The sequence below is a fragment of the Pocillopora verrucosa genome, chromosome 14, assembly GCF_036669915.1.
Source record: "Pocillopora verrucosa isolate sample1 chromosome 14, ASM3666991v2, whole genome shotgun sequence".
Classification (NCBI taxonomy): domain Eukaryota; kingdom Metazoa; phylum Cnidaria; class Anthozoa; order Scleractinia; family Pocilloporidae; genus Pocillopora; species Pocillopora verrucosa.
Genome location: NC_089325.1, coordinates 5,935,400 through 5,960,414, shown reverse-complemented (window position 1 = coordinate 5,960,414; position 25,015 = coordinate 5,935,400). Strand labels below are relative to the sequence as shown.

The 25,015-nt window shown below is 38.4% G+C and overlaps 1 protein-coding gene and 1 pseudogene across 1 annotated transcript; both read right to left on the bottom strand.

Moving 5' to 3' along the window:
- Positions 1 to 397: 397 nt before the first annotated feature.
- LOC131778310 (serine/threonine-protein kinase Nek4-like) lies at positions 398 to 11,090 on the bottom strand. Its single transcript, XM_059094720.2, has 17 exons — positions 10,782 to 11,090; positions 10,589 to 10,654; positions 9,867 to 10,073; positions 8,883 to 8,960; positions 8,646 to 8,765; positions 8,063 to 8,170; positions 6,741 to 6,898; positions 5,901 to 6,423; positions 5,186 to 5,367; positions 4,947 to 4,977; positions 4,384 to 4,534; positions 3,840 to 3,961; positions 3,177 to 3,256; positions 2,489 to 2,640; positions 1,589 to 1,643; positions 1,142 to 1,223; positions 398 to 836 (listed from the first exon to the last, which is right to left on the bottom strand). Exons 1-17 carry the CDS (start codon positions 10,872 to 10,874, stop codon positions 741 to 743), a joined length of 2,304 nt encoding a protein of 767 aa, XP_058950703.2. The 5' UTR covers positions 10,875 to 11,090; the 3' UTR covers positions 398 to 740.
- Positions 11,091 to 14,230: 3,140 nt separating this feature from the next.
- Positions 14,231 to 16,820, bottom strand: LOC131778335 (uncharacterized; annotated as a pseudogene).
- Positions 16,821 to 25,015: the final 8,195 nt, after the last annotated feature.

Genomic DNA, 25,015 nt, shown 5'->3' with positions numbered 1-25,015 from the left:
TTTGAGTGAATTAAACTTTGCCTCTTGCACAATGATATGAATATTCACTCGAAAAAGTTTGCTTCTATCGAAATGGCTTCGTACGTAACCGAAACCTCTGGTTCCACCGAGAACTCATCGCTTTTTTCTGATGGAAGGAGGCTGATGAAAGTCTAGGCGACCTCCATTATATCGGGAATAACAGGTGTAAAGTTCTATAATACATTTCCTAACAATTGTAAAATAGCTTAGGTTGTGATCTTACTTAATCAATTGATTTTCAAGTCAAGTAATAGCCTTCGTGAGCCATGGAAGGAAATTTCCGGAAGTGACGTACCAATCCAATCCACTTCACACATTCAAAGAATTACGATTTGAAAGCCACTCAAAAGACAGGCGATATCGCGACAGAGAGATCTGTGAAATGATACATATTTATTTCTCCTCTCTCTTAATTCGTATTCAATTAGGATCAATTAACTTCAGTATGAACATGACTTTTAGTATTGACTGTTGGCGAAGTCTCCTCGTACCCGCGCTCTGTTGAAAGAGCAATGATATTCATAGCCCTCGGTCAACAAAATCAGGCGAAAAAGCGGGCCTCTCTTTGAAAAATCAACTACCGCTCAACGCTCGCTTCAACCAAGAGCTGGAACAAGCTACGCTCTTCATATTCCGCTTCTAGACAGCGATATGGAAAAACAGCAATAATCGAGATATCTACAGGAGTTTAATGTTCTTTTAAGGACCTTTAAGTCGGCTTAGTGCATTTTATATTCTTCAAGGAACTTTAGCTGCCAAACTGTTCCACCATATTTCTCAAAATTTTCTCTTCCCATCAGACGAACCAGGGCCTCCTGAAGAGTAAAAACAAAAGTACACACACGCTAAGAACTGAAACGAATAGTTACGTAAAACTGTCAATGGGTCGAACAAGCGAGCGATCGATGGTATCAACGAGGAAACACACAAACTAAAAAACAAACGAACAGATGAAAAAATGGGTAAAAAAACAAAACGAAAAAATTTAACATATGCAAAGGTACCTAAGTTCAATCAAGCTTACTTTGAATATCGCCATCGACGGGTTACATGACACAAGTTGAAACACGTAACATGCATAATACAAACAATGAACAAAATGACAGGAAGTAAAGCTTACCTCAACATAGTCTTCTTCCTGGGTGTTAATAATATTATACGCTTCTGTAAGCAGGTCTTCGCCGATTCCGCGTAAACATTCCCTATAAAAAAAAAAGGAATGAGTATGTTCGATCACAATGGCTCTTTCTCGGGCACACCCTTTATGTAAACGCGCATCGCTAACAAAATGTACGAACCTCACAAAAAGACCCACTTTAATTTTCCTCTTTTCTTTCCTTCTTGCATGGTCTCATACATTACCTACTCTGGAGCAAAGCCATTCTCGAGCAACCAGCCCCTTCCCTAACCCAACATTTACCCGAACATGTTATTAGTTGACTATCGCTGGGTTAGGGGAGGGGTAGGTGCGTAGTTGCTCAGACAGTGACGTTGATCCCCTATCCTTAACGATTGTCACCGATCTAGAGCTTCGCATTGGACTCTTTTTAGCAAAAAAATTGGCTACCTTCTTAATCGCTCTATTCGGTCTCGTAATCTCCCGGATGCTGTGGGCGATCCTCCTAAAAAGGGAAAAAAGTTATTGATTATTCCTAAGCTGACTAGATAAGTAACACTTAAATAATTTTTTTGGCTCATGGTGTGGTCCTTCCATGATGGATCGATTCATAATCAATTTTTTCCAATACAGCCAAGTCGTCGAGTCAAATATAGGTAAGATCCTTTAAAAAACTGTAACTTAATCCATACAAACACTGTAGAGTAGCCCAAAATCACGAGGTTGATCAGAAAAGGACCCTCTTTGTGCTAGAGTACAGTAAGTGGCTCTGTCTTAAGGTGATGTTGCCGCCGACATGAAAACATCTTTTTATAAAACTTGCGCGTGCTGGGCGGCAGAGAAAAACTTCAGAATGGAATTTTATCAGGGACAAGAGAGGAAATGGTAAGATCAGCCATGCAATATGTTGTCAACTTACGTAAGAGAATAGTTCCCTTCAGAGTTTGAAGAGGGTTTTTATTTTAGTATTAAAAGTAAAGAAAAAACTGATTTGCTTATATAGAGGATATTACATGGCTGCGCGGGGATACGAATTTTATCTTCGAGTGCGGCCATGTAATGTTCTGTTTATTTTATTTATACAAATGAAATTTCAAAAGAACCGGCCGCGCGCCTGAGCGGGAAGCTCTCTTGTAATTGGCTAATGTTAGTTACCATGGCGACGCCAATATCCTAAAACGTGAAAGATAAAAATTGTATCTTCACTGCGCGTGATGAAGATATGATTTTTTAGTTAAAGGAAAAACCCTAGTATTTCACCAGTATCTATATAATAAACTCTTTTAAGTTTCCTCGCAACGGCACTTTAAACGGACTAACTTTGAAAGTAGAGAGAAGTTTCTTTCTTACCAAAAGGTACATCCAGGGGTTCTTCCTCTTCTGGTGTTTCAAGCACAGCATCCACATCCGGGGAATCTCTGTCAGCGCCGGCATTTGACATTTTCAAGGTGGTGTCCAGTGCAGTGATCAGAGACGTGACGTCACTTTGCCTGCGCGGATTCCTACAAAGTATTTCACATATGGAGGTCACTTTCTGAGGAAACTGTGTTGCTGCGTCGGTGGGGTATCACAAGATAATTTGGTTTGATCAACTGAGTTAATAAAGTACATTCGCCACCGTAAAGAGTTTTTGAAGCTGATTTTTCGACCGTTAGCCCTTCGTCACAGCAAATAAAGGATTTTTTGGGTGTCTGTGGTTCATGTAAGGCCTCTGTTAAATTATTTGGATTAATTTTCTGATGAGTTTTCACATTAGTTCCGGATTGATTTGGTTTTCTTTGCTTCTCTCTGCTATAAGTTTGCACAAAAGTTTGCCATCGTCTGAACCAATCATATGCTAAACAAAGACCGGTCGTGACGAGATCCCATGCGTTTTCACGCTCCTCAGTTTGCATGCCCTTTCAGTCCTCATTGTCCTTTCTTTCAATTTTCCAGTGCTGTTATTGTGGTGTCAGTTTTGCGACGCCAAAAATTACTCTGAACATTCAAGAGATGGCTGGAACATTTTCTAAGCGCTTATGGATTAAATGTTACTTACCTCTGCGCAGAGGCAGAAGGTTCATCCATATTAATTTCCTCCAGCTCCGAGTCCGAGTCGCTGTCCTGTTCAACTGATTCCTGGACACAAAGATGAAACTTGCAAATTTAGCATTTTTTTTCCCTACATATTGTGAGCAATTGAATGCTAGCCAAGAAGCTGTAAGAACGATCTGGTCTCAAACTTGTCACGAGCGTCAAAGAAATAGAGAGAGGGGAACCCTCTACCCTCTCGAATGCTTCCTTCTCGGAAACCCCTACCCTCTCGACCACTTCCTTATCCGTCGCATTCTTCAACTCAATTGCACGGATGCTGATTTGATTACGTCTTCTTCGAAAGCATTGAATAGACAAGCGAACACAGCCAGGGCTCGCTGAAAAGACTCCAACAATGAGACTGTTCGCATTCAACGGAACTTTCTTTCCTCTTAAGAATTAAACGCACGAAACATGCATATAGCAGCGTAAAAAAAATCCTTGCTCTTTGTACTGATGTAAAGTACGGTGCAGTATCATCCAATCTCGTCAACTCTCGGCGGCAAGATTTCCTTTTGTAAACATAACATGATCTCTCTCAGGCCTGCTTATTTACTGGCCTAAATGATAAAATTCTGTGAGGTTTGAAGAAAACACGCATTTTGTTATAATTCATTCATTAACCCACCGTATTTGAAACATTACCGGATCCTTGTCGCACGACAGGCCTGGCTCCATCTGGGATATCAAATCCCTCCGAACTCAGCTGACGTCTAGGATCGCCGCCCGCTGACCCCTGCCTAGGAGTGGCTGGAAAATGACATAAAAAAAGGTTAGAAAATTAGATGGGAGGCTCGGTCAGCCGTGAAAAAAAGGGAAGTATGCCAGTTTACGTTATCAAGAGGGATAAAGAAGGACGAGTAGATCAAAACAAGCTGGATTTCTTTAAAACATGAGGCGTTTTCAAAGCGACAACAGCTAACTGGTAACTTCACAACGAAGGTTAGCAGACGGTAAGCAAGAGATTTGAAATGAATGCAACGGGTTTTCAAATTCCAAAATAGGCAACACTCACAGGAAAACTATTTGGGTAAATATTTCTGTGACAAATACAACAAGCGGTTAACTACTCTTAAATAAAAAAGAACCCTGGAATGGGGGATCTAAGCTCGGATTGCAAACGTCGACCATGACAAGACCAGTACAAAGTTTTCTAGTGCACCACAACTTACCTCCTGGACTGCTCTCTTGAGAACGTTTGACCTTGGCGGCGATCACTTCACTAGGTGAGGGAAGTACAGGTGCTGAGGGTGGGGTAGGTACGTTTTTGCCACCCTTTTGTTTCTGTTTAAGACGTCGTCTTTCACGGGCCGATAAGCCACTCTGTAAATCAAGTCAACACAATAATGACCATACATAAAGGTTTGACTATTTATCACATAAATGTATACTTGAGGACAGCGTTTTGAGTCATTGATGGAACCTAGAGAGCGCAAGGTCTCTTTGACAAGTTTCTCCTTGTTGTTCTAACCCCTTTTCGCGTAAAATTCTCCACCGAAATCTTCACTCTTTCAAATAATTCAAGTGAGTATCGCGTCGCAATTCTTCGATGGTCTGTGTAAAAATGGCAAGGGATGTTGCAGCCAAGAAACCACGAGTCCGTAGGGAAGGAAGGCTTGGACTTCTCTAACTCTCTAACTGGCCTCCCTACTCTGGCTGCGAGAAAGGCTTCGCGTGGCTTTGACATAGATTTCAAGATGGGCTGCACCAAGAGATAACACCGTGCTATACTCACCAAAGGTGTGCTTTCACTGACAGACTTGGCACTAAAAAAAATTAGGAAAAGAGAATCAGACGTGATCAGTTCACACTTCTCATTACTTCAACAAGACACCGCACTTTACGATATTTAGTGAATGAGTATAGAAGATACATTAACCTCTCTAGATACTTAATCCACAAGTAGATTCTCAGATCTCAGGATAAAAGCACGAGTTATTTGTAGTTGAGAGAATCTTTGTTTTGATATTGCACCTTGATTCGGAATCCGCGTTACTCTTATCATCTTCCTCTTCTTCCTCCTCTTCCTCGGCGTATTGGGATCTGGCCGCGTGTGAACTGGACGTTACTTTGTATCTTCGCCTCGCTCTGGGACTTCTTGACGCGGGTAAATCTCCCCCAGGAGGTCCTCCTTTGGGGGGCTGGGGCAAGGGTCGCTGAAGTTGGGATAAAATAATTTGATACGTTTATTTTAAGGGGAAGGACAACTTAGTATGTATCATTCTTAACAAAATCAAATAGTGATCACAAAAAGCCTGAGCTCCTAAAAAGATCTTCAGACGCAAACTCTGCTAGATGAAGTACAGAGAACGAGTTGATAAGCAAAGCCTTCCACAAGTTGCCCTGTAGGACAAGTGTTATGCTCTCACGTTTTTCAGACGTGCTTCGATATTTCCTCCACTCGCCGGAAAAGCATAAAGAGTAACATCTGTTTCGCACGCCATATACGAGTTTCAAATGACTACATTGATGCATGTGTGATTTGCTTTCCTCTTTTTTCCCAACAGCTCAACGAGTAGTTGACAGTTATGACTTTCTGAAGAAAATGTGGTGCGGGCTAATGAAACACTGACTTGAACATGAAATAGAAGTTAGTAACGGAAGGAAAACAACCACAATGGCTTTTCAATAGGTGATATTTCAAGCCTGATCGTCGTGATCATCGGTACAAAGGTACATCAAGTCTCACCTCCGCTTTGGGCGTTCTTGATTTGGCAGGACTAGGTTTACCTCTCTTCTCCTCCAAACCTGCTGCTTTCTTTACATCCTCCGAAGATCTCCTGACAGGAACATCTTTTTCTTCACCACCTCTCTCCTTCACTGACTGTTTATTACTTGTCCTCTCACTACCAGCCGACTTCTTCCTCTCGCCCATTTGTTTCCTTATCAGTTCTTTTTGTTTTAAATCCACAACATTTTTCTGCTCAGTTTTCTTGACATCCACCTCCGTTCTTCCTTTTTCAGAAGAGCTATTCGACGAACTTGTAGAGTCTACCGAAGATCTACCATGGTCATTTCTCGATGAAGGCTTTGGTGATTGTTTTGCTGACTTCTCGTCGATTAAAACACAATCTACAGCAGAAACTGTCGCGATAGAAGCTTCAAGTACAGATCCTACGTATCCAGAATCTAATTTGGGCGGTTCTGATGAAGATGATTTTGATTTAGCACTAGCGGTTCGTTCTTCCTTTGAAACTGTTTTCTGCTTTTGTCTGCAAGAGGGAAAGATGAACAAATTATGTAAGTAAACATTTGTAGTTTGCATTTAGATCAGAAATAACTTGGTAAATACAGGTGTAGGTATCCAAGCTCCCCTTCCGCGGGAAAGGGTAGGTTCTCAACTTTTAGGAGCTAACATTTGTGTTTTAATGAATCTGAGAGAGTCAACGCTGCGACTTAAAATTCCACAATAAAAGCACAAGTAGCAATCATTTATTGCCCACGTTTGACGTTGCCAGGCAGGACATCTTCCTAAATTAAAGGTAACTTTCCAGAAGAAAAGCTCAAGTTACTAATGATTTAAACCAACCTATTTTTTGTTCCCTCAAGGAAAAGAGAAATCTGTTTCTTGATGTACGTGTGACGTAAAAGGCGTGAGGCACTGGGTCTCTTCTCGGGTTCTAATTCCAACATACTCTGCACAATCCCACGCAGATCAGTACTGTAATTTGATGGCAGAGGTGGAATCTGTTATGATTGGAAAAAAAAAAAGACTACTCAACAAGCGAGGCAGACTTTTCCGTGGTCACTGTTAACCCTTTCACTCCCTGAAGAGGCCAACAAGGAATTTCTCTTCACCACAACAATACTGACATCTCAACCATTTAACTCCCAGACCAAACTTTTAATTCTCCTAACTGTCAATCATACAATTCTTATGATGTTAGCTCAGAGAATTGAGTATTGGATCAACTAATTATCTCCAAAATGATATTTTTTTTAATTCTCATCACTTATCTGGTTGATATTGTGTTGATATTGTAAGGAGAAATTCTGTCTTGGTCACTCATGGGATTTAAAGGGTTAAAGCAGAGAGGTAATGAAAAAGGAAGGTCAGAGAGAGGCCATTGTTTGATTAAACTCCAAGTTCTCAAAGCTAATATTATGAAAAAGGTATACCAGACAGAACAGAGAATTGGTACTTTATTAGATCCTTAGAGTGTTACCAAACTCAAGAAGCAGAGCATTACATTCTCATTTGATCATAACATACAATTTTGGTGAAATACACTGTGGGTATTGGTGAACTTAACATGTTACAAACACACATATTGTACGATGTAATGTCTGGGGTGTGCATTGCTGTTTAAGTAACCTTTGAATCAATAGCCACAGCAGAAAGACATTTTTTAAAAATCTACCACGCCTTACCAGGTGAGCAAGGTCATTAGTGCTGCACCAACAGCAAAGCAAAACTGTGAAAGAATGAAGATTTTTTCCCTGTCCAGCACTGGTGTGAAACAAAAAAATACCTTAAAGGAGGTAAGTTTCTGAGTAAACTGTAGTGGTGCCTCAGTGGGGCAGTATACCAAGATAATTTTGCTTTCATCACCTGGGTGGATAACGTAAACTGGCCACCATATAGAGTTTCACAGCTGACATTTCAAGCATTAGCCGTTCATTGTTTGTTCTAATGAATGGGGCTATTGCTCCAAATGTCAGCTTTGAAACTCTTTATGGTGGCCAATTTGCATTATTAAGTCAGTTGATAGGACCAAGATTACCCAAAATTTTCTTATTTTGCTTGACAACTGAGCTTGATATTCAACATCTTTCTTATCCTATTTCTATTTGCAGAGCAAAATGTAGATAAAAATACTTCACAAAAACAATTCCTTTTTGTGCTCATACCTTTCCTTTAAGTATCTTGTAAACTAAAGAACTCATATCCTTTGCATTGAATGCATGTCGCAATGTGCACATCTCATACAAGCAACAGCCTAAAGCCCAAACGTCAGACTAAAAAGTAAAGAGAACAGAGAACATCAATCAAAAATCAATATCAACAATTATTAATGTTGCCAATGCCACAAGAATCACTGAAAACCAGAGTAACGATTGACAGTGTTTATTAACAACCAAGAATATCATAGTGCTGCAAGTAAAAATAAAAGCCCCCTGGACATTGTGATTGTCCAAGTAAAGGTTGATTTTAATAGAACTGTTGTCTGTGACAGCGACTGTCATTTTACAAACCTGTGTGGAGATGAACATCAGAGCCATGTTATGCTGGAGATCTTTCTAAGTTGGATGTGTTACTGTAACTCTGATTCATGCAAAACAGTGAAAAAAGTATCCACAAACCAGACTGAAAAACAACTCTCCACTAATGGTTATAACATCAGCCACTACCAAACTGACAACAGTCCTTTTTTTTTAGAACCTGAGATCCCATACACATGATCACACTATGAAACTCAAAGGTTTTTCTTACCTTATGGTTATAAGGCTTGTTAGAAAATAGCTCTGGAGACATATAGTATGGCGTTCCAATCATTGTGGTTGCCATATCATAGGATGTTTCTAAAACTCTTGCTATACCAAGATCACCAACCTACCATGTAAACATAACAATAAAATGTGGGTGAACATACAGCAATAACATTATTTAATAGCATATGCCTGGGTCAAATGCATATTGGAATTGAGTTAAAATTCCACTGTGACTCACTTTGATTATTTTGCTCTTTGTCAAAAAAATGTTTTGGGTTTTTAGATCTCTGTGAAGAACATTCCTCTCATGCATATACTGCAAACACAAAAAAAAGATGTGTATCATATATCTACTCACTGCTTTAAAGTTGCTTATGGTAAATTTGTAGCACTATAATAAAGCATTACAGCATTCATGTTGAACAAAAGACTACATAGTTGTTACTTTAATCTGCAGCTACATGTAATGCATCTGGTGTATCTTCTTCATATAATCTCTAACCTACATGTAAATGTAATTTTTTCAGGAGCACACAATTATAATGTAATTGTACAGTTTGATATCTGTTAAGTTATCTTACAGAGGGCCACAGGGTACTCATATCCATAACTGTCACTTGCTCACAAGGGGGTAAGTTTCTACAGAAATGGTAATGCTGTGGCTGTTGAGTGAGATGGGAGGGGGGTAGGGTAATACACAATAATTAGGTTCAACTTAGTTGATAATGCTATCATATCAGTTTCTAGAGCTAACCTATTGAGTGCTAACCTTTTTTGGCTTTGGCTGAACATCCTACACAACAAGTTTACAGTTCTAATTTTTAGCAAGTGTATTCCATTTTTCTATTTGTACTAAGAACTGCTACTGTTGATAGGACATTACTGGTGTTTATGCTCTCGATAGATATCACGGTATGTTAGGAACTTGCACTTAAAGCAGTATTATCCTTAACCCTTTAACTCCCATGAGTGACCAAGACAGAATTTCTCCTTTCAATATCAATACAATATCAAGCAGACAAGTAATGAGAAAAAAGAAGAATATCAATTAGGAGATTATTAGTTGATCCAATACCAAATTCTCCAAACTAACACCACAAGAATTGTATGGTAGATAGTAAGGAGAATTACTAATGAGATCTTGGGAGTTAAAGAAATTAAGGGTCAGTCAGGATTGTATTCTATCATTATAATTAAAAAATTAATCATAAATCTTATGTACCTGCAATGCCATGGCTATTTGGACAAACCACTCAACAACTTGTGTCTCTTCAAGTACTTTTCCTTCTTTAGACTGTGCTTTCAGCTTTGTATACAGATCACCTCCCTCACAGAAGTTCATTATGATATAGAGAAATCCTGATTCATCTTGAAACGATTCCCGGTAAGAAACAATGTTGGGATGCCGCAACTGAGATAACAATTTTGCCTGGAAAGTAGTATAAAACTAAGAATTTTCACCTACTCAATCTCCCCCATGACTCTCCCAGAAAGTACAGTATATCAATGTTAATTAAGTTATTACGATAACTATAAGTATAGGTTTTAGTAATTGTATACTCTTAAAAATGTTCTTATATATTACATTTACACACTTTTCAGTGTTCCTTGAAGTTCTGTTCTCCTTTATATTCAAGCAAACATTTGATCATGCTCTTAATGCCTTGATAACATTTCACAGAACTGTCTCTTGAACAATTCCTATTATTACACTTAAGGGAATTTTGACCAAATTATAATTTTATAGCCAAGGGTATGTGTGCCTTTCTTCTCCGCACCTTTCTGCTTGGAAACATATTGATATTGTGAGGAGACTTGCGGGTAAAGTGAATCTTACGACAAGATAAGCCATTTTTTCTTGGTTGGAAGCTGATTAATAAAGCTATGAAGTCTTGTTGACTGGACGAATATAAGGAAGTTAAGTTGTGTAGACAATTATTTCACCTCCTGTTCAGCCGCTTTCCTTTCCCTTTCAGAGGCTTTAGAAAGGTCGACCTTCTTCATAACATACTAAAATTACAAGAAAAAAAAGGCAACAGAAGTTTCATAAGCAATAATGACAAACAGCTGACTTGTATGAAAGTAACGATACTATCAAGCTCGCGATTAGACTTTGTCACGTCTTCGTAAAACTTACCTGCTTTCGATCTTTGCGATGCTTCGCCAAATAAACCTCTCCATAACTTCCCTTACCGATCACTTTGCCGATGGTGAAACTTTCCAGCGGCATTTTTGGCGAGAACTATCAACAATTCACGCGTGATAGCGTCTCAATATCTATAAAAGCCTCTTCATTATTTCACTGCTACGCTCGGACTTCCTTGGATCTTAACAGCTCTAGTTCGTTGTTAAACATTCGCGTACATCTTATCTCGACCAGTTAAGAATTCGATCTCGTTAACCAGCATTCAGACGGCATGTCAGATTCCTGTGCGTCTTCTGTAACTACGTGTGTCAATGATGCACTGCGATGGTGAGTCATCCCAAAAGAGGACCGGAGCCTGGGTCTAGCAGACGTATCCCGCATCCCGCAAAAAATTGCCCTCACCCGTTTTAACTCGAAACAAGAGTGCACACAGATCACAGACAGCAATCTAACTTTTGATTAAACAACTTTAATGGCATATTATCCGTCTGTACAACAATTTTTTTATTATTTTTTACCTCAGAAGAAAACATATACTTGTTATTAGTTTTGGACACAAAAGAAACAAATACAACAAATCTAGAAAGGTTAAAATTACTCCCTTCTTGAAAATTCAAAATAAAGAACACAGGACAATAATCTAGAAGAAAGCACGAAAACTAAAATTTTAAAACCAAAAATGGAAAAAAAATTAATTTTTAATCAGAAATCAAATATCCATCGCGAAATGAATGTAAACATTTGGACTGGTTTTCAAAAAATGTGAATAAAATGACAAGGAAATCGCAGATCAATCGAGAGGACTTATTCTGCTGCCTTGTTTTGTCTTTCCTTCCTGTCTTCCCATTTGAGCCGTTCAAGGACCTTTCAAGCCCACAGTAAAAAACCAGTGCGTCACGCAACGAATGTCACGGGTCACAAAACGTTTCAATCGTCATCGTCGACGTCGACCTCTTTTAAGGTTGTTATTGTCGCAAGGACCCCGTACAAATATGTCGATAAGATATCTGTTCTGTAAACGGATATTTTCCAAGTGAGAAACAAATCAAAGGTTGTTCGTTCGACCCTTCCCAGGGAAGAATTGCTATTAGCATCTATCAATGTCAGTGTTTTGCCAAACTCTAATGGAAATTGTTCAGAGCGTGCAATTTCAAAACCCTTCGAATTCTTGATCACATAAATATCTTCGTTCATTTCAAGCCCGCTCCAACTGTATTCTATCTTATAACTTGTGGCGTTGATCTTCCATTGTTCTTGAACGTGATACGTGTCCGCCCAAGGCGAGGACTCCCTCTCCACAATAACTGCGATTTCGTCTTCTGTGTTTATCAAATAAAAAGTCCAGATGGTTTCACAGGAAGAGCATTTCTGTACGTGGCAAATTTCTTCTCCGTTAGTTTTGAACGATATCGTCTCTTTGTATAGCGACTTTGAAGCTCGAACGACGCAGTAATGTTTGGGGATATCGAGCTTTTTGCCGGCAAGTTTCAGTCCTTCGTCTGCTTCTTCATCTTTGCGACGAAGAGAGGCTGCGAGAATGATCGCCAACAAAATAACCAAGACTATCAGGAAACAAAACTTTGTTTTTGTACAGAAGACCATATTTTGCATTGGACTCATTTTTTCCAAAAATTTTCTTCGTCAAAACAATTAAGCAGCGGCTTCGAAGCGGCTGGTGACAACTGGTAATAAAACGAATCAACTGTCACGTTAAATTTTAACAAAATCCAAACAAATTCCATTTCAGCCATAGAAACTTTGTCACCGGAACGCAGCATGAATTTATTCAGTTAGTGTTGCCCAAATCACCTTCGTTTCTGTTTTACATCTCATTCACATTTACGCTGATCAGTGCAAGTATAATTAACATGGTAGCCAGTTTTAAGCCCTGCTCAGAGACCTTTCGCTGTTTTTGTTTGTTTCTTCACGCGGCTTATTTTTTTTTTCTTTAGATTGCGTTCGTCATATCCTTCTTGCTCAAAGCGAAGATCAAGAAAATGAAAAACGAGGGTCAATGAAAAGACTATTCAAATTCGCTCCCAGTTTTCTGGTCGGGTTGAAGTTAGAGGTTTGATTTACAGCGAATGCCTCTATAAAATATATACCCAGTAGGATATTGGGAATTGGGACTAATCTCTAAATAAATTATAAGAAACAACAGAAAAAATACCGCTTTCAGAGACAAGCTAAAGATTTCCATCGTGTTGTAAAATTTATTCTCTGATTGTTTGCAAAGTTTTCTTGCAACACTGTCTGCGAAAGAGTGCTGCACATTCGAAAACAACAGAAGAAAACTCTAGCCATGTCTCCCGCTCCATATGTAAACAGTTCCTGAAGTGAAGAGAAGAGTCATAAATAATTTTTTTGTATGGATCTTTAGGAATGGAAGCTGTAACATCGAGCTAAAAGATCACGAACTTCAGCGGTGTTGAGAAGGTACCATCAATTCTCCTGGTAGCGTCCCTAATCAAAACGAAAACTCTAGAGAAGTGAAGTCAGGACTTAAATACTGTGTTCTCAAAACTGTCCGTCATTGCCACAAGCATTCCGCATTCATGCGTTTTCATCCATCATCACGGTCCAATACACCCGAACCGCATACGAAAACTACAATATACGCGACACATTGTTTTCCAACGTTTTCTCTTATTCACACAGGAAACGATGCCTTTCAAAACTAATTTCCTTTCCAAACTGATTTTTACGTGCCGAACTTAGGAAAGTTAGCAGTTTCTTTTATTTTGTCAAATTTCCTTCAGGGTTACTTGCCTAAACCCCTTTAAACTTTGGTCAAGAAAAGGATTTTGCACGCAATTTGTACCTATCTTTTATTGGATCACGTAATCGATCACGTAACTTCTCAGATCAGAACCTCACTCTTCGGACATGTATCTTTCGCTTCTTCTGTTGTTTGGAAAGGAGTCTAAATACTTCCCGATAAAGTTTTACCTCTCGATCTCATTGAGGAATAAAGTCCTGGAAGCTCTAGGAACATCTTCGTTTTTCACACCTTTGATGAGTCTAAATAATATTATGATCTGACCTGTTTTTTTTTTCTTGATGGACTTTTTGAGTTTGCTCAGCAGTAACGACTCAGTAACCCATACACACCTTTCGTCAGTACGTTTTTTTTTTTTTTTTTCAAACATTATTTGTTCAAGATAACCCACCAATTTATTCATCAACTCTTCCTTAAACATAAAAAAAGCTGCACAAACTTTTCAAACGAGGTAAGCTCTAATGAGCCTGGATTATATGTAAACACACAAACAAAAAAAAGTTACTCTTAGCGTCCCTAAATTCTAAATTACCCACGGTTGTAACTCTAGTGATAGCAAACGAACCAGCTGTTGAAAAAAATTATCGTCTTAATAAATCCAATAAAAGAAACGCACACTTTCGAAAACAGTCATTGGCCGGCTGTCGTTCTGTGTTGCCCATTAGTATATCCCATGATTACTTTTGGCATGGTAAGCTGCAACTTCCTGATCAAACTGGATTCTTTCTCGAAAGGACAGGGACCTAAAATATAAAAAAGAGAATTTTATCTTAGTATTAATAGAAGTAGTAGTAGTAGTAATAATAATAGTAGTAGTAGTGGCAATAGTAGATAATGGTAATATGACCGAGTGGAGTCCAATTCGGTCTGTAATCATACGAGTGATTAACAAAATCGGATGACCGCGAGTATGATTACAGACAGAATTGGACGACACAAAGTCCTTTTACCAGTTAATCATAACTGTTACGATTTCCAAAAACAGCAAATACATTTAGGACAAATATGTGCAGTAGAGACAATGTCTAAGTAAAAAATTCCTCAACTTTGGAAATTTCACAACTTTTTTAGGATAAGTGGTTGTCATTGTGATCAATTCTGTGATTGGTGGATCTGACTGAAAGGACTAAATATGATTGGCTTCTTCAACTGTCCGATTACAGGTGTCCGATTACAGCCAACTGTCCGATTACACTGTCAGATTATAACTCTACAGAATGATTTGTGAAAAATAAAGCAGCTACTGCACCAATCGCATTTGTGGAAATTGTAATGGTTATGATTAAATGGTAGTAGTACTAGTAGTAATAGTAGTAGTAGTAGTAGTAATAGTAGTAGTAGTAGTAGTAGTAGTAGTAGTAGTAATAGTAGTAGTAGTAGTAATAGTAGTAATAGTAATAGTAGTAGTAGTAGGAGTAGTAGTAGTAGTAGTAATAGTAGTAGTAATAGTAGTAATAGTAGTAGTAATAGTAACAGTAATATTAGTAGTAATAGTAGTAATAATAATAATAGTAGTAGTAGTAGTAGTAATAGTAATAGTAGTAATAGTAGTAGTAATAGTAGTAATAGTAGTAGTAATAGTAACAGTAATATTAGTAGTAATAGTAGTAATAATAATAATAGTAGTAGTAGTAGTAGTAATAGTAGTAGTAGTAGTAGTAGTAACAGTAGTAGTAGTAGTAATAGTAGTAGTAGTACTAGTAATAGTACTAGTAATAGTACTAGTAATAGTAGTAGTAGTAATAGTAGTAGTAGTAGTAATAGTAGTAGTAGTTGTAATAGTAATAGTAGTAATAGTAGAAGTAGTAGTAATAGTAATAGTAGTAGTAGTAATAGTACTAGTTATAGTAGTAGTAGTAGTAGTAGTCATAGTACTAATAGTAGCAGTAGTAGTAGTAGTAGTAGTAGTAGTAGTAGTAGTAGTAGTAGTAGTAATAGTAGTAGAAGTAGTAATAGTAGTAGTAGTAGTAATAGTAGTAGTAGTCGTAATAGTAGTAGTAGTAGTAGTAGTAGTCATAGTTCTAATAGTAGTAGTAGTCATAGTACTAATAGTAGTAGTAGTAGTAGTAGTTGTAGTAATAGTAGTACTAAGTAGTAGAAGTCGTGGTAGTGGTGATAGTGGTAGTAGTAGTATTGTTCATAATATTATACGTATTAGTACCTCTTCATATTTTCCTTCAGTGATTTCAGTTCATTGGCTGTCTTCACCCAGTTCTTCACCGTTTCTCCCACTTGTTTGTTCCAGTAGGATTTAATGGCAGTCAGACGTTCTCCGGCGTTTTTTTCATGTAATCTCTCTTAGCCAGCGAGCATGCGTTGCTGTTCCTGTTATAGTAAACTCCAAAGCAGAAGTTCTTGATACTTTCACCCTTCTTTTTGATCTCTGCTTCATCGAATTTGTTGGGTCCAATGGCTATCGAACAGACACACATATCTACACCCCGGTCGGGAATTGGAGCACAGTCTCCATTATTCTCTGGCATGACGTGCGGCTCATAATGAAGACGAGCGATTTTTATTACAGATTCTAGGTAATGCTTCTTAAATGCTTCCACTTTGTTGATTAAGGTGTCTCCAAATGCTGCCGCTTGACTCTCCTTGCCTCTCGCCCTTGCTGCCCCGATCTGTTCCAGAAGTGTGTCCACAAACAGTTGTCCATACATGCGAAACAATGGCAATGAAAACTCTTAGGAACTGACTTCGCTGTCTGACGGCAAGAAGAAGTGGTACTGTGTGGTCAGCATACTGTGCAAGTTCTCCAAACAAGGCGCCATGTCCTCTGCATCATTCTTGTACGTTTTCTGGCAGTGCATCGAATAGCTGAGAATGCCTCCATTACTTGTTCCAAATATTTTCTTGATGTAGTCTAATTTCGCTTCTGAAATTTCCTGGTCCATGTACTCTTTGAGCTGATCTATTTCGACCTTCAAGCTATTGTAAACGTCCTCTGGATCAAGGTCTCCCCCAGGTCCATATACGTCCGCTAACTCATCAAAAAGCGTACTCAGGATGGACCCTACTACTGGGATTTCTCCTATGGCATTTGAGGTCATGGTCTTTGCAAAACCAATGCTTATCTTAGCTGCATCGGATGTCTTCTCTGCCAGTTTGGTTGGTCTCATCTCTATTACTTCTTTTATCGGGCCAGCGTATTGCAGATTGTGGCAATAGAAGGCATCCTGAGCCAAAATGACTGGGGTCACTCCACACACGGCGAAGATGATGATCCACATAACGGTTTGACTGGCCATCACTAGTTCTGCAGGAGTTTTAAAGTAAGTTTTACTATGAATGTTATACTTGTAACTTAAAATTTGGAAAAATTAAAGATTAAAAATGCACTTAAGGATGAATAAGGTCAACTTATATCAAATCATGAACAAAGTGGTTTACAAGCAATAAAGATGACATACACGAAAAACAAAATTAAATTCGATAATTTGGTTTTATCAGCTGAGTTTGTAATGTAAATTAGCCAACGTGAAAAGTTTCAAAACCGGCGTTTCGAGCGTTAGCCCTTTGCCAGAGCGAAAGAAGAAGGGCCAACACTGACGCTACATTGGGCCACCTTATTTACAAAAACTTGCTTAAACTACTTCTGACATGGACAAGAAGGAAGACAAAAATTTGTCAACGATCGCGGGAAAGTGAAAATATTAAAGGATCCTCATCTCTGTTTTTGTTTACATAGATGGAACTGCGGAGGAAATCGTCCATCTTGCACTCAACGCCTGGCAGGAGTTGGGCTGGGCCTGGGCTAGTACTATTTTGTGAAACGAAACGTAACGAAATTGAAACTAGGTATGATATCATGAAATTAGAGGAATAATGCAGATGTATTTTCTATTAAAGTAAATACAACTTTCACAAGGATTTTGGAGTAATCGTCGATTAGGAAGAAGGATTTTTGGTCATTTCGCAAAGTAGTGGTGAAGCAAAAGTTTCTATTTTGCGAAATCGACTATTTTCCCCCTGCGGTGACGACGTGACCTCCTCGTGTCACGAAAATACATTTAAACATTACAAATAAGTATATTTTCAAATATTTTGGTTTCCTCTTATTTCTTAAACCGTGTTAATATATTGAAAAAGAAAAATATATGACATTCACGCGATTGTGTGATAACTTTGAATTTCGTAATCATGTTCCGTCACACAACCATCGTCTACCATCCGAGTCGATCGTCTATCGTCTTCCGTCTATCGTCCACCTTGTATCTTCTGTTTTAGTACATGCCCGTGTCATTACGGATCGGTAAGTTTTCACAGATGATTACCAGCGTGTAATTTATTCGTCTTTTCCCTTACTTGGAGAGAATTGCGTGCTTCGCCACAATTACTGGGTGTTTCGCAAAAGCAATTTGCATCTTTTTAACTTTTAAAACTCAACTTGCTTGCACTGGGGGGTAACGTGACACGATTTACTCGCAAACTGTACTCCTGATTTTATATTCCGTCCGGCAGTGATGTTATGTCATAAAGATGAACAAAATCTAACCCAGTGCAGATCGATAAAAACAAACTTCAGTGTCAAAGTTCGGTGGTCATCATTAGCTCAGCACCCAAGTTCACAACTCACTCATACGGAGTTAGCAACATTGATTTTATCAAGCATCTTGTTCAATAAGGCCGTAAAAGGTTCTCCTATCTGGATTTCCTTTGTCCTTGATTTTGCGAAGACATAGAGCAGACATAGTTTGATGCTGCTCTGGTTTGCATATTTAATTAATGTAACCGAAGAAGTTACAATTCATAGACCCAACGTTTCGACACTCCTCTCAAGGAGATTTAGAAGAGATCGGGAGTATGATTGCCGATTGGCAGAGGATAATTGAACGGGCTAAATTAAATATACACAATTTAAATTTAAAAAAAAAGCCATCATCTGATTTTCGCAGGTGACGAGTAATTTTTGCTGCAAAGGAACCTGAAAGAGTTCAGGCTTCGACGGAATTCAAACCCGTGCCTCCCAGATAATAGTTGGACGCAGTTAGCAACTGAGCTACGAAACCACACATTGGCAGTGAGGCAAACTTTAGAGAGATTTAGCTTATGGATTGGAAATCTTTCTTTTTTTAAGTCTGAATTGTCGTCCTAACATTCAAAGTGCATCATATCATAAAATGCACAATTCTCTGTGACCCAAGTATACTTTTTCCAAGTTACGCACATACGCCCCACATCACAGGGAAAAAATGGTAGTACTCTACACTTTTCAAAACATCGGGCAAGAAAATTTGGACTGGTTTCGTGCAGAAGGAGAATCAGGCCGAAAAAGAGATATCTAATTCCTAAAAAGTACTCACCGAAGACTCAAAATATAGACTTTTCTTCTGTAACTTTCTTCTTTCCTCTTTTAGCAGATAAGTTGGGTGTGCACGTGGCAAAGTTACTCGAACACAGCCCTATTCAAGCGCGCGCGCTCACCTTTATAGTGAACAACCAAGCTTTTTAGCCAATCAATGGTTGAGCAGTCCACAAGCATGAGGACTTTGTGGTTTCCAAAGCCAATTAAATTAGTTTCTAAATTTAGTACGCGGTAGGATCTAACATGCCATCCACAAATGCATACAATAACCAATATCATACATTGCATGACAAAAAATGGGCGTTTTTGTCTCATTCAACGAACGAGAAGGACACGAAATATCGGTCATGCACTCATGCCTTGGTATCAACGTTTTTCCGGGAGGGATCTTTCTCATCCGCTATTAATTAGTTTTCAGTCGGTGAGTGCGGGTGTTTTGTTGTTCTATAGAAGAGATTGCGAATAACTTAGATGATGAAACTTATGATAAAAAAAAAGAACTGCGTCAGTTATTCGTGCTCTGGTATGTCATAAAGCTGAATAAGATCTAACATATCACCTGATCGATTAAAACAAACTTAGTTCAGTGGTCATCGGCAGTCTCAGCACCCCAGTTCACAATCCATTCCTACGGAGTCAGCAACTTTAATTTTACAGAGCATGTTGTTCAATAGGAACGTAAAAGGCTCTCTTAGCTGAATTTCATTTCCACTTTTAGGTCTGATACTTAAAAAAATGACAAAATTGCTGAAGTTTGTCCTTGATTTTTCGAAGTCATAGCGGAGATTGAGAAAAGTTCAGGAATATGGTTACCGCCAGGAAATCCTGTCAGATACCGATTGGCAGAGGATAATTGAATTGACTAAACTGGATATACAAACACAATTTAAATCAAATAAAGCGATCATCTGATTTTCGCAGGTGAGGTGCGATTTTTGCTTCAAAGAAACTTGAAAGAGTTCAGGTTTCGAAGGGATTCAAACCTGTGCCTCCCAGGTACTAGTTGGACGCAGTTAGCAGCCGAGCTACGAAACCACACATTGGAAGTGAGGCAAACTTTAGAGAGATTTAGCTTATGGATTGGAAATCTTTCTTTTTCTAGTCTGAGCTGTTGTCCTAACATTCAAAGTGCAGCATATCATAAAATCCGCAATTCTCTGTGACCCAAGAACACTTTTTCAAAGTTATGCACATACGCTCCACATCATGGGGAAAAAATGGTAATACTCTACACTTTTCAAAACATCGGGCAAGAAAATTTGGACTGGTTTCGTGCAGAAGGAGAATCAGGCCGAAAAGAGATATCAAATTCCTTTAAAGTAGGTAGGATCTAACATGCCACCCAAAAATGCATACAATAACCAATATCATACATTGCATGACAAAAAAATGGGCGTTTTTGTCTCATTCAACGAACAAGGAGGACACAAAATATCGGTCATGCACTCATGTCTTGGAATCACCGTTTTGCCGGGAGGGATTATTCTCATCCACGATTAATTAGTTTTCAATCGGTTAATGCGGGTGTTGGTGTTCTAGAAAACAGATTGCGAATAACTTAGTGAAATTTAAATTAAAAAAAGAACTGTGTCAGTCACTCGTGCTCTGGTATTTTAGCTAGTCTTTTCTTGATTTATCGCGTTCATTTATTTGGATTTGGTTTTCATTACTCTCTGAGTCCATCCTGGCACTAATGTGCATGGAACGTTTTTCTTGATACAAACCTCACTTTGATTAATAATTTTTTAGAGGACATACTTATTGCTGATCCGCAGAGGAGATTGAAACGTGTTTATCTGAGTGGTGCATTAAACATTCCAACAAGAGCAGCTTTATTTAAAGGTTTAAATCGTGATGGAGATCCACTTCCACCACTGAGCACTGTAGCTTCGGGTCTTCAGGTTCTTCGAGAGATCGAGAAGCTCTGGCACCACCCGTTAATTTACAATGCAACGGTGCCCACCTTAATTGCTAGTACGTGACCTCTCGACTTGTTCGTTAAGCCGATCACTAGACAAAGCAGGCTAAAACAATATCGACTTTGTGATTCAAAAACTAAACAAATTCATTCCTGAATTTACATAGCGGACGAATCCAACATGCCACCGACAAATTCATATCATACCGAAGGTAAACAACAATTAAAAAAAAAGATAGAACGTAACGGCTTTTTTTTTCCAATAAACGAAACCTCCATGAGAAATGCCTTGTCATTAGAAGTTCTTAAACAATACATGGCTGATGAAATATTTGATTGACATTTTCCCAGAGATTGAATATTTCCATTTCCTAATTCTAGTTTGCTAGAGGATCCTAAGCGACCTAACTTGTTTTTAATAAATGGACAAAAAAAAAAAAGGAGAGAGCGGCTGTATTTAAAGATTTAAATATGGAGATCTACTACCATCATTGAGCCCTGTAGCTTCAGGGCTTCAAGTTTTAAAAAAAAAAGGCGCTGGTACCATCTGTCGATTTACAGTGCAACTGCGCTCACCTTAAAAGTGACTTCTCAAATTTGACTTAGTGATTTCCAAAACTAAGCAAATTCATTCTTCACTTTACCTAGCGTTTCGGATCCCACATTCCGTGTGACGAATGCATATAATTATGCATTTCAAAACTGAAGACAGGAGGCTCTTCAGTATTTCAACTGATGAACTTCATGCGAGAAATACGCTTTTGTTAGAACTAATTTCCTAACACTCGTCGTTCAATTGACTATTTCTTTTATTCTCTCTTTTATTACGCAAGTTATTACAACGGGGACCAGCTCTGATCTCTCTGGGAAAGTGTGGGTCACTGCTTATAAAGGTGACACCTTACGGAGCTGTCAATTTCTAACCTTCGTCATACTTTTACACTCAACTAGCGAATCACGCAAAGCTACGTAGAGCGGAGTTCGCATACTAAGTGGATACCTTCGCGATGTTTACGCTTTACGAAATGTCTTTCTGACTTAAATTTCTTGGTCTTACGGTCAAGTTCGGGCAAAACAAAACCAAGATTGACAATATAAGAATTATAATAAACTTACTAACAGAATTAAAGTCATACTTTAAAAGATATCTTAATAGAAAATAGTCCTTGAAGGCTGTTGCATAACAGCAGAATAAACACAAAATTCGAAGAAAAAGGGCGTACCCAAGGTACCGCCCCTGAAACAGCTACGTGCTAGCCGTATAAGTTATTTGATGACAAATTCAGCGCGGAAGATGAAAAGTGCTACATGTCTACACCTAAAGTCACCTCTAAGTAAAAGAGGTGTCGAGCGTGCTAAATTATACCTAACTGTAACATAAGACCGCCAAAACGAAATGATCAAGAGGCTCATTATAATTTTTACTGAGTGGCTTGTGCTAATTTATTTTTTTCCATTTATTTTCACGTTCAAATAAGTAAAAAATCACCTATAATGAAAATTCTTGCTAGATGCCAATTTTGTCTTTTAACACTTTGATGATAAAAGTCCTTATTTTAGAAAATTCGATAAATTCAAAGGATAAGCTTTTCCAAGCGACTAAAAATTCCCTCATTTTAAAGTGGAAGTCTTGGTCATGGTTAGATGGATAGTTGTTTTATTGTTGTCTTAATCGCAGTTAGGAAGAACTTAATCAATCAGTTGTGCTGTGTTTTAATAGATAATCGTTGATAAAAATGATAAAATCTTGGCTCTTGGAATGTTTTTTTCCCTGACTAACTTCGTTCATTTCTTGGTTTCAGTTTTAACTTCTATCCCAAACGAACTCTGACATAAATTGTAAATCATCCTTTGCCGGGAGGAATTCAGTTACTTCCATGGTTGACTAGATGTTTTTTAATTGTTGGTAGTGGTGTTCCGGAAGGGAGGTTTTTTTTTATGTGGAAGGTTCATTTAGCCGCCTTCTTTCGGCAGCTGTGTTTAAAAGTTTGAATAGAGAGAAGCACTGATACCATTTTTTAATTCAGTTGGCGGACGATTCCGTGATGGTTCACCCTAAGAGTGACCTATCAAGTTTATTCTTTGTTTTTAAGTGACTCAGTGACTCAGTATATGAAAAACAGTTTTGACTTTTTCTTCCCATGGGCAAGGAAATTTTTTCCTAAATTCTCTTAGCGGGCGAATAAAACATGGCCATCGATAAATGCATATAATTATATGCATTTATCATATCATATAAAGGTAGCAAACAAATAAAGCCATCAAAGTAGAATTTTCATTCCAACTGACAAGGGCACCACGGGAACCCATCCCTAGCTACGCCATTGTAATCGTGCCGTGTTGTGAAAGATAAGTCATTGATAGGAAATGATAACATCTTGACTCTTTGAACGTTGTTTTCCATGACTCATTTGCTCGTTTCATGGTTTCGGGTTTATTTTCTACAACATCAATTTTCACATAATATATTTTCGGAAGGAATTTTCTTTCATGGTTGACTAGTGGACGATGGAAGAGGGGTGGGGAAAGGCCTCCCTACTTTTTCCTCCCTCCTGTTGACCGTGGCTCACCCGCTAGATACAAATTTCTTTGCCTCTCCAAGCGCACATAAAAACATTGACTACGTAAGCTACATAGGTCGCAGTCCAATTAACCACTTCATGGAATCGGACTGTTAGAGGCAAGCCCTAAAAAGTTTAATTGCGTTCTTCATCCTTTCTGTATAAGCAAAATATATCCTACATCCGCATAGCTTCTCTTCAAGCACTAAGAGCCAGAGCACAGGCTAACTAGCATCATGTTTTTCGCTGACAAGTTGCCGAGCCATTTCAAGTCATACTCTTGCAAAAATGACCTTGTTTTCTGTAGTTGTTATTTCCCAAGAAAACGTAACGGAACTTTCTTCATACTGAATGCCAATATGCATTACGTGGTGCACGAGATTTGAATTTTCCCGTGGTATTTGACGACAATAAAGCAAAATTTTGGTCCACTAGTTATTCGGCTTGTGTAGCACATACTTAGCAACATTAATATCTCATTTGCAATTCTGTTGTTCGCGGAGCAAGTTCCGCGGTAATTATCGAAATTAGGTCATTTATTTCTCGGAAAAACTGAACGGTCTCCATCCAAGGTAAACTTGCATAGCTTAGTATAACATCATCTCTTTAAAGATGTGGACAACAGCCCAGAGGGAGAAATCTATCGGGCACGAGCGTTTTATCGGCACCCATTTGCACCATAACACCAGTTTGCCTTTTCTCCATTCTGTTATTTGTACACTTCCTGAGGTACTGACATGGAGAATTTGTTTACCAATCAAGAGCTTCTGTGGTTGGCGACCATTTCCGTTATTTTCGTGACCTTAATGTGTGATTCAGGGGTGATAATGAAAGGAGAAATTAGATGCAAGTCACTCTTAAGGCTCAAATTGATTCCTTTCAAATAAAGGTGCCACTTTTTAATTCCGTGACGAAGTATTTGCTCAAAGAACAAATTTCACAAAGTGAAAACTGTCAAATTGAGGCAAATGCATGGAAAACGAAAAAAAACAAAAAACAATTGTAACTTCGACTAGGTTTGAACCTGTGCTCTCCAGATATCGTTTCGACGCGACACAACGAAATGAATTGCAAAGTCCATTACTTTATGTTTTAGAAATATCATTTCCATGTTTTTCACAACAATGATTAAAACCTCGTTTCTGATTTCGCCCAATCTCAACCAATTGGGCCTTGACTTATTTGATTTTGTCTTCATCCTTTGCTTCGAGGCATGGGTATATCTCAATCGTTCTCAATCACCATTTAGAAATTTAGACCTGCACAGGATTTCAACCCACGACTTTTGAGACATCGGTGCAGTGCTCTACCAACTGAACTAGCAAGCCAACTAGAAGCTGGTTCTTTTGTTGGCTCGTAATAAACTCGTGAATTGATAACTGAACTGTGAATGAACCACTACTAAACATCTCGTTTATTGATGTCCGTGTGCACACATTGGTTACAATATAACACAGAGAGGATAAATGCTAAAACAGTTTACATCAAAGTTCACACAAAAAAAGAAAAAAGAAAGTTTAAGAGATGCCTTTGAATGGTTTCGGCTTAAATTACAATCTCTTAATAAGCAAAACAAATCCCACAGGACTTCCTCCAGCTAAAAACCATTAACATATTACTGATGCGTAAATTGCTTGTATAAATCACGTCAAACACACT